This window comes from Volvox carteri, assembly GCF_000143455.1.
Source record: "Volvox carteri f. nagariensis unplaced genomic scaffold VOLCAscaffold_33, whole genome shotgun sequence".
In the NCBI taxonomy this organism is placed as follows: domain Eukaryota; kingdom Viridiplantae; phylum Chlorophyta; class Chlorophyceae; order Chlamydomonadales; family Volvocaceae; genus Volvox; species Volvox carteri.
In genome coordinates, this window is record NW_003307576.1 from 1,343,437 (window position 1) to 1,352,954 (window position 9,518).

Here is a 9,518-nt window from a genome sequence, read left to right on the forward strand (position 1 = left end):
CAATTCAGCCGTCGTGGCCTTCCAGCCTGTTTTGTGCCCCATTTAACCATATATGCACTTCCTCGCCCCGAAACCCGTGGTGGTGGTAACGGCCGTGGTGGTGGTGGTGGTGACTATGGTGTTTCGCAGTCGGTTAGCGCGTTTCAAAGCTGTTGGCGCTGCTGCTGTGGCTGCTGCTACTATGAGGGCGAGCAGCAGGGCCAGGGCGGAGCGGAGGAGGGCGGAGGAGGTCGCTGGAAACCGAGAGAAAAGGACGAGGCGCGGCGAGTGGACTACCTGTTGCATTACCCCGCAGGGGAAGGCGCGGCGGCGGCGGCGGCGGCGGGGGGCGGCCAGCAGCCACAGCGTCCTGGGACAGCGACAAGGGCCGGCGAGGGGGTTCGGGCCAATGCCGTGTGAAAAACACACAGGAAGAGATGGATGAAGAGATGGATGGGGGAAGGAGGGAAGGAGGGAAGGAGGGAAGGAGGGAACAACAGTTGTAGGGTTGGGGAAGCAATGAAAGAGGGGAGGTGTGTTGATGTTGATCTTGCATATGAGTTGAGTGGTGAGCAGGAGGTAAAATTGGTTTTGCTGACGTACGTGCTGCTCTACTTCACTGCCGTACTCTTGATTTTTTTCCAGCGTTGTCGTTGCCGTTATCTTTGCCGTTGTTGTGATTACTACTCCTGGAGGTGAAAAGAAAGGTTGAAGATTTTTTGATGTATTTATGTTGGGAATACTAGAAGCTGGGAGAGCTGGGCATTGCGCAGGTGCTGCCGGGGCTGGTTGACAGAACACGCGGCCCCGCGGCTCCGAGCCGGGTTGGATAACTAAGTCTGGTCTCATGTCAATTTGGACTTGGTTCCTCGCCTTGACTTGTTGAAATGTGGAAATGGTGAAATATGCTCTGGTGTACTCAGGGCCCTGTCGCAACATGCAATGTCCATATCGTGTTTCAGCAAAACACACACTCTGCCTCGTGCATCCAATCCATTAGTTGACGAGCCGGCAGCAGTTTTACTTAATGCTGGGTGGTTGATGGTTCATTGGTTGGTAGAACTGGTAGGAAAACAGAGGCAGATCCTTGCAAGCGGGACTGATACCCCCTCAATCCCCGGGGGAAGCTTTACATCTGAACATTTATATGTTGTGTGCGTGTGCGTGTGTGGGAAACAGCAGCCCTGCGAGGTGATCACAAACCAAACCGTGCATACACAGTTTGTATATGCAATAACCTACGGAGCACACAGAGGCACCCATCTGCCATCTGGGACGCTCTCTAAACACCGCACGCGGCGATAGCGGCGGTTGCAACAGCCGCAGTGGAAAAGCCAGCAGCAGCTAATTAATGGCAGTTATGGTACACACATACACACATACACACACACGCGCGCGCATCCATTCATCCCATGCAAGAGCGGACTCCTCAATATCCTTGACATGTAAAAAATAAGAATTGTTACAATCCCCAACCCCCAATGATCGAAATGGAACATACTAGAGTAGCGTTGATCACGACGACGTTCAACGGGCACACGACAAGATGCGGCTGCAGACTAGAATACAGACATACATACACACGTGCGCAAGCAGCAGCCAGGTTGGAGTATGAAATTCCCGGAATTCATACCAGCACGGCTTGTGCTTTGCCCAAACCGACGTCACCACCATCATCATTACCGCCATCATCATCATCACCATCATCATCACCACCAGCAGCAGCAGCAGCACCATCATCATCACCACCATCATTATCACCACCATCGCCATCACCATCACCATCGCCACCAGCATTCCAAGCTCTTAACCCACACAAGCTCCAAACCTACATAACGCCGCATAGCTGGACGAGCGCAGCTGTCGCCCCGCCCTCCGCCCACCTAGCCGCCCATAATGGAATGCTCGCAGCGCCCCTCCCTCATCACCACCAGCAGAGCCGCCAGTAACGCCAGCACCATCGTGCTTCTCTCTCCCAAGCAAACCAACAGCACACACACACATACATACATATACACACACCCGCTCTCGCTAATGCCGTCCAAGCAGGTTGTGGTGTTTCCTCCTAGCACTCTCTCTCAGTGCCCAGCGATGCCCGGGTGAATCAGGACGGTCCCGACTGTAAGAACTAGCCTCTCACTTCGTCCTCTGCTGGCCCCCCACCCCCCTCGCACACTCACCCGTCTGAGAGCATATCGCATCCGAGCTGGCCAGGCGAGGAATCGCAACGCGCTCGGGATAAAAAAAACACACACGTCCAGTCGAGGGCGGTCAAGGTAGCAATCGCTGTTCAGTTCCCATAATTTAAGCACGCCCAATCCAGGGGGCCTCACGTGCACATGTTCTTTTTTATTATATTAATATGAACCGCGCACGTGTATGCATGTGTGTACGTATGTATGTATGGATCTGATTTTACGATCTACGTCGCAGGCAGGAACTGCTGCATGCGGCTACGTTTGTGCGTGCGGTTGCGCGTATTTGTGTGCATGTGTGTGTGCGGTTGTGTGTGTATGTGTGTGTGGGGGGGGCGGTTGCGTGTGTGTGTGGGGGGGGGAAAGGTTGCGTGTCGCAGTCAAGATGCCAAACACCCCCTACCCCACCAATCCCCCTTATCCCCCAAGACAAGACCTAGGGGGGGGTACCCTACACCGTGGCGGTGGCCTGCGGCAGCAGCAGCTCGGGGTTCATGTTGAAGGTGTGAAGCAATGCCGGTGTTCCCCCCACAATGTGAAGAGCAGCCGCTTCCGACGTGCCACCCCCCCCAGCCGTCGCCCCACTTCCCAGCCGCCCAGCCGCTGCGGTCGCAGCCGCAGAGGTTCCGGAAGAAGCGTGCACCGACACCGACTGGCCGTCAACGGCCCCTTGGCCCCCCTCATCCGCCACTCCCGGATCAACCGAAGAGGCTGCGGAAGCCAACGGGGGCACCTGGGATGGCTGGGATGGCTGCTTCCTGGTCGAGGTGGTGATGGTGGCAAGGTGGCCGTGGCAGCAGTACTTATGTTCGTGGCCGTCGCACAGCTGCCCTTCGAGAGCCTGCTCGTAGATGCTGTAAATGTTGTAGAACTTCTTAGCGGACTGGAGGAAGGGCGGCAGGGGAACGGGGGAGGGGAAGGGGGTGGGGGCATGGCACGCACGCAAAGAGGGGAGAGGGCCCGAGGGGGAGGAAGCAGCGAGAGTGATGGCGGGTTCGTTTACAAGGGGCAAGTGTGAGTGTGTGTGGGCAAATCGGAAACGTCTTCAGCGCCCCCATCATGTTCAGCGACTGCTGATCTGTTCGAGGCTGAGAGTATCGGACAGAGATCAACAGTAAGAACTCCACTCCAAGGAGGTGGTGCTCTATTGCTTTAACCAATCCCATACCAGTATTCACATGCACAAGCAAATGGCCCAGACGCCACCAAGTGTAACAATCAACAAGTACGTCTAGAAGGGCTGGGGGTGGCTAGGCTGGGGGTGGCTAGGGGTAGTCTTGACAGTTCGAATCGTGTCGCTCCCCCCCCCCGTTCTCGCACCTTGGCCTTGTCCCGGTTCTCATTCATCTCCCGGAGGAACCAGGCGGTGGTCACCGGGTCAAAGTGGAGGTCCATCTCCGCCTTCAACCGGCTCTTGGAAAGAACGTCGTTCCTGGCCGCGTCGAAGGGCAAGAACCTGCAGCACACGGACATACGTGGTAAGGAGATAGGGTTGGGTCGGGTTGGGTCGGGGTTATGGGAGGAGGGAAACCAGCAGAAGAGGTAAAGGCCGGGCAAATCATACACACACGCCTTTGTTTTGTTGGGCAGGGTGGCAGAAAAAGAGCCGAGAAACTCTCAACAGGCCATCACTTCAAGCGCGGTATAGTTAAAGATTCCATCCCGTCCTCTCTCTGATAATATACTACTACTAAAATATAAAATATTATAAAAATTATATAATGCAATACAACATAATATAATATAATATAATACAATATAATATAATATATTCAAGCTTCCCTACCTAATCTTCTTGTAGGTCTTGGGGTCCACGAAGTGCGAAATGGCCTTCCACAGCATCCCGAACAACGACGGGGCGTCAACCACGAGGAACAGCCCCAGCCGCTCGGGATAGTGCTCTCCGCTCATTTCCAGAAAGAGCTGCTCAGGGCGCCCGGGGGCGGGTTGGCGGGTTGGGGGTAGTCGAGTTGATACTGGCGGTCGCAGTATTATTAATATTTATGGCTATGGTGAAGAAAGTGGTGGCGTTTATTATGATTATGTTGGTGATGGAGATGTTTGTCATGCTGGTGATGCTGATGAGCTGATGGCATTGATGATGATGGTGTTGACGATGCTGAATGAGATTAGTGATGATGTTTATGATGATGCTGATAATGTTGGTGATGATGGTGCCCCCAAGGATATCGTTGTCCTTGGCAGAGAATGCCATAAAACAAGTGAAAACGAGGAGAGGACCAGGAGACATCAAGAGGCAGTCAAGCAAAGGAAAAGCAAAGGACCAATCAAGGGCATGCAGTCCAACGACGAAGCGTGCAGTCCAACGGGAATCCACGTACATACATGCATACATACATGCATACATACATACATACACATAGCCTTCTCCAATAATCACCATCGTACCGTACGACGCAACACACAACAAGCCATTGTTCATGCTAACCTTGGCGAGCTTTGGATTCGCATCCGCCACACCGAAGCCCTTGAAGTCACAAACCCAAATCCACTGCTCCACCCCCGGGGGCATGCACTTGACGGCCTGGGGGCCGCGAGGTAGAGGAACCCAGATGATGGAGCGATGGAGCCGTATGGCAAGTGGAGAGAAACGGAGCGGAACGGTAGCAGCAAGATAAGGGGGAGATACAGAACGAAAAGGAAGACAGTAACCGGGTAGCAGTGAAGAGAAAGAGGCTGCGTGTCGTGATTTGTAAGGATCAAGTGGAGAGTAAGTGGAAAATAAGTGGAGAAGCAGAGAACAACAACCCACAGCCCATCTTTTTACCCTAGACAAAGGAATTCACAAATCACTTGCCACACATGTTTTTTTAGTAATAATTGTCAGTGGGAAACCAGCGGGAAGCGTAAATGGTGTTTGTATGTGTGTGTATAATTTACACACGTCAAAACAAATGTGTGTCAAACAATCTACTCAATCTTTCAATGCCAAAAACTAGACCATTACTACCACTACCACTACCACTACCACATCTACCACGACCGCCAACGCCCGCAGTAGTGCTTCTTACCATCTCAAACGTCTGAATCATGTGATCCCGGTTGTCCTCAAAGACCTTGTTGGTGGCCAGCTCCAGGCAGCTGTAGATGATGGGACGGCCCTGCCGGCAAAACCCCGCCAGGTGCATGTAGTGAGACCTGACGACGTGCCCAAGGAGGAAGAGTGAGAAGGAAGGTATGGGGATGGGGATGGGGATGGGAACGGGTTGAGGGCGTGCGTGTGGAGGCGGGAAAACGATAAGGAGATGGTAAATATGTGTCTGTACGTGTGTGGGTTGGGTGGGGGAAGAAGGGTGGCGTGCGTGTGTGGCTTTTAATGATCTTCGGAGCCGCGATGCGGAAAATGCGGATAGGCGCGATGGCGATACACCGCTGAGCAGCATCATATATACCGTAGCGAGCCATACGGCTGCTGCACAGTCGCCAGCGGCGTTTTCGAGGAATGGGAATATTCCCGTGAAGCTGTTAGTACACGGAGCTTGAAGTCTACTTACGGGTAGATGTGCACGTGTTTGTGTGTGTGTTTATGTGCATATGCGTGAAAGTATGATGATGAAACGACATCACATGCCGCAGGCACTTGCGACAAGGGAAGAATGAGGAAAGGTGATCTGACCCACATCAAAATCATGAGAGGACGAGTGAAAAAAACAGAGAGAGTGAGAGGACAGCGACGGTGTGGCGGTGTCGTAAAGTGATAAAATGATGGTGAGGCAAGGAGGAGGCGGGAGGAGGGAGGAGGGAAGGGGGAGGGCGAATGGAGCCCGGGCGGCCGCCCTGTGAGGCCGCGGCCTTGCTTACTTACTTGGGCTCCCGGGCGCATGCTCGGCACACGACCTCCTCCGGTCGGACCTTGGCTCTCCAGGCCAGAGTGGCATTGAGGCGCTTAGCAGACTGCGGAGAGAAAGACAGAAATAATTGCAACACCAACATCAATGGCAAATAATTGCAACACCAACATCAATGGCAAATAATTGCAACACCAAATGCAGTGGCAAATAATTGCAACACCAAATGCAGTGGCAAATAATTGCAACACCAACATCAATGGCAAATAATTGCAACACCAACATCAATGGCAAATAATTGCAACACCAAATGCAGTGGCAAATAATTGCAACACCAACATCATTGGCAAATAATTGCAACACCAACATCAATGGCAAGGGCGCAACAAAACGGAACACCGCAACACAAAGCAACACAGCACAACGGAGATAGTGCACTGCACTGCACTGCACTGCCGGCAACCAATGATTGACACAGCGGGGGGGGGCCCGGGGTAGAAGCCGTTCGGCGGCGGCGGCGGCAATACAGGAGCACGGTATCCACGAGAGCAAAACGGGGCCTCTCATTAGGACAGGGCAGCATAAGGACGGCATCTCCCGCCTTGTTAACATAACGGCGGTTTGGGTGTGATGTCGGATGGCTGTTAGGGGGTGATTCATCGAAGGGGGGGAGCGCGCTATCGCCTCGGCGATGGCAGGGCGAGCAGAGAGAAGAGCGAGGCGAGTAAGGAAGGGGGAGCAGCCCTTACCAGCGCAAGATTGCCACCGGTGGCGCGTATGAAACGTTTCACAGTTGTGTCATCGGCATGGTACCCGGACTCTAAATGGTTGCGGACGTGGTTGATTTGGTCAGCCGTGATACCGTCGGGCGTAGGGCCGGAGGAGCTGGCGCTTGCGTCGCTTGTACTTGACGCGCTCCAACAGAGAGGCTCAGCACAGTGACTCAAGCCGCTAGGTGAAGCTTGTAGGGAGGCGTTCTGCTGTTGATCCTGTTATAGCGTAACGTGGAGCGCCGGTAGGAATGTCGCTAACGGGAATCAATAACAGGTAAACAGCCACCACGCTTGCGCTTGCTCACCTGTTCCATTCCTCACAGCTAGACCGCAAAAAAAATAAGCAGCTGTGCAAAAAAGGAAGCTGCTGTCCAAACACGGGCGGCGACTAAGGTTGAGCCCTAGCTTCCGGAAGAATATCAAGCAGGGCCAGATGAAGTTTAGTTGAGATATTTGAGACGCTAGAAAGCGTAGCAAAGCTGGCGATTTCAACTGAAGGGCAAGGCAAGACGCCGTTTAGTCAGTTACAAGAGTCCAAAGGGTGTGACTTTGACAATTAAGCTAGCACAACGTATATGAGCTGCTATGAAGTGAAAAGGTACGAAGGCATCAACCTTCGGCAATTTGCCCGTTTAGCATCGATAATGTAGCGCATCCATTACGCTCATTACGCAATTTAACTTTCCGTTTCCAGTAATGGATTTTACAAGCCCTGCTTTATTCCTTCAAGAAAAGGAAGCAAAAGAAACGCCACCCGTTGCACCTGAGGACTCAGTCCCTATACCACTCCCTACCCCTAACACAACTCGCAGCAGCCATGCTAATCCCCGAGTCGTAAAAACCTTGCCTTCCATTCACGCCAAGTCTGTCCAAGCGGCATTGTTGATACATGTTGGGGCTTTATAAGCCCCAAAACCACGGTAACGTCTGCCACGACGTAAGTCGACATAATGTCGTTTTCATCTGGTCATGCGCTGATAATCCATTCAAACCCGCTATCACATAATTCATCCAAATGCCTGTGCATTGTAAAAAGATTCCAGGTCAAACCGCTGCTCTAGTCCAAACCTGTCCAAACGTAGCCGCAAACTGCATTTCACGCGGTGCAGTATCGACCTTCTGGAGCAAACATTTCCAGGCCTGATTGTCGGGCACCTAGAAAAACAAGGAGTTCGCTGTCCAGGCAACCTTCCGATTGCACCTTTGCGAAGTACTGTGAGCTTGGGGCGAAGTGCCGCTTTCCATCACAAACGCAGCATAAACTATTCATAAACACAAAAGACGGCAACAGTCGCTCAACTCAGTTTCCATATCTCCATAGCCAGCGCCATCATCATCAAAATTATCAAAATCATCAAAACCACCTTCACACCAATATATCTTTATACGTCGCAGTAGTACCCACATGCATACCTCAGGTATACGTCCTTCCCATGCTGCCTAAAAGGTGGCCGCACAAGCTCCTTTTGCCGCTCGCCATTCCCCCTTTTATCCATAATTGGCCAGACTATTATTGCCACGCACACCAAAGCGATACAAGGCTTTCTCACGGACCCATGGCATGTGTGTTTCTTAAGTGGTCAAACTTAAGTGGTCAAACTTCCCCCAGAGGCTCTACAGGTGCTTTTGTGCAGCCTCGTCAGGTGGGCCCCCCGTCCGGTGCCACCTCCCACTAGAGGGACCGGGGGTTGAGATCATACCGCCATCAGCCGCATCGCTATCAACATGCCACCGAGTCACCGCGGCCTGCGCCTCCCGTACCGCCGAGCTCACAGGAACGTTCCAGGATCACACACATACATACACATACACACACACATTCCCTCGTCTCCCCTTTTGACTCTCCAACTCTCCACCCTCTGCCGCGTGCATTAAAGCCATGAACAACAAAAGCCATACCGTTTACATCCAGACATCCACACACACACACACGGGCAGCCGCTCAAAAGTCGCTCATGTAAAGTCGCTCAGGCTCGTAACATGTTTACCAAAGTTCAATCGGACGGAGCCCTTAACATTTTTCAATTAGCCGAATCAGTCGATTGAGTCGATTTCTCAACTGACGGCGGTTTACTGATGATAGCGAGATAGGTCATCAAAACCGTGTAAAACATAATATATATATATACATATATATATGGATATTGTAGAAATAAGGAACAAAAAGATAATAATAGCAGCACAATAACTGTGGGGTGTTGTGGTTCCGGAGCGCCGCTCAGTTGTTGGGTGATGAATGACGTTAAACTCCCATCAATACGAGGACAAGCCTTCTGCGGCTTGTGTCCCTTTTTACCCCCCACCCCCAAACACCCCACGCAAATCCTCAAACGACACGCACATACATACATACACACATAACGGAGCCGCAGGCACAGAAGCCGGGCAAAGAAAGGGTGTCGGTAATCGGGTGGGTTCGAAAAACATATATATATATATATCCGGATATAGTCCACAAGATGCCTTCTATATTGAACGCGGACTGACAACCGCCACTGCTTCCGCTGAGACGCAACACCAAAACATCATATTCGACCGCCCGAGGTCGACTCCCCTCGGGAACATCTTGATTAACCGCAACACCAACCGAACAAGCTCTGCTACATTTTGCCTGATGCATGATTGCAGGCGACAAGGCCACACGCCCCAGGTGGTAGAGCTCTGAAATTCCCACATAACAAAGAAAGGCAAGGGGGGCCCCCCCCGCCACCCAGCTAGTGGTACCAGACCCCCCGGCAACCTCCCGGTATACGGTGCCCAGT

General features: G+C 52.4%; 1 protein-coding gene across 1 annotated transcript; it reads right to left on the bottom strand.

Moving 5' to 3' along the window:
- Nucleotides 1-2,625: 2,625 nt before the first annotated feature.
- VOLCADRAFT_93811 (uncharacterized protein) lies at nt 2,626-7,070 on the bottom strand (the record flags this gene model as incomplete). Its single annotated transcript, XM_002953044.1, has 8 exons — nt 2,626-3,057; nt 3,495-3,630; nt 3,961-4,097; nt 4,624-4,719; nt 5,207-5,333; nt 6,001-6,089; nt 6,733-6,972; nt 7,062-7,070. 8 exons carry the CDS (start codon nt 7,068-7,070, stop codon nt 2,626-2,628), a joined length of 1,266 nt encoding a protein of 421 aa, XP_002953090.1.
- Between the last annotated feature and the right edge of the window lie 2,448 nt (nt 7,071-9,518).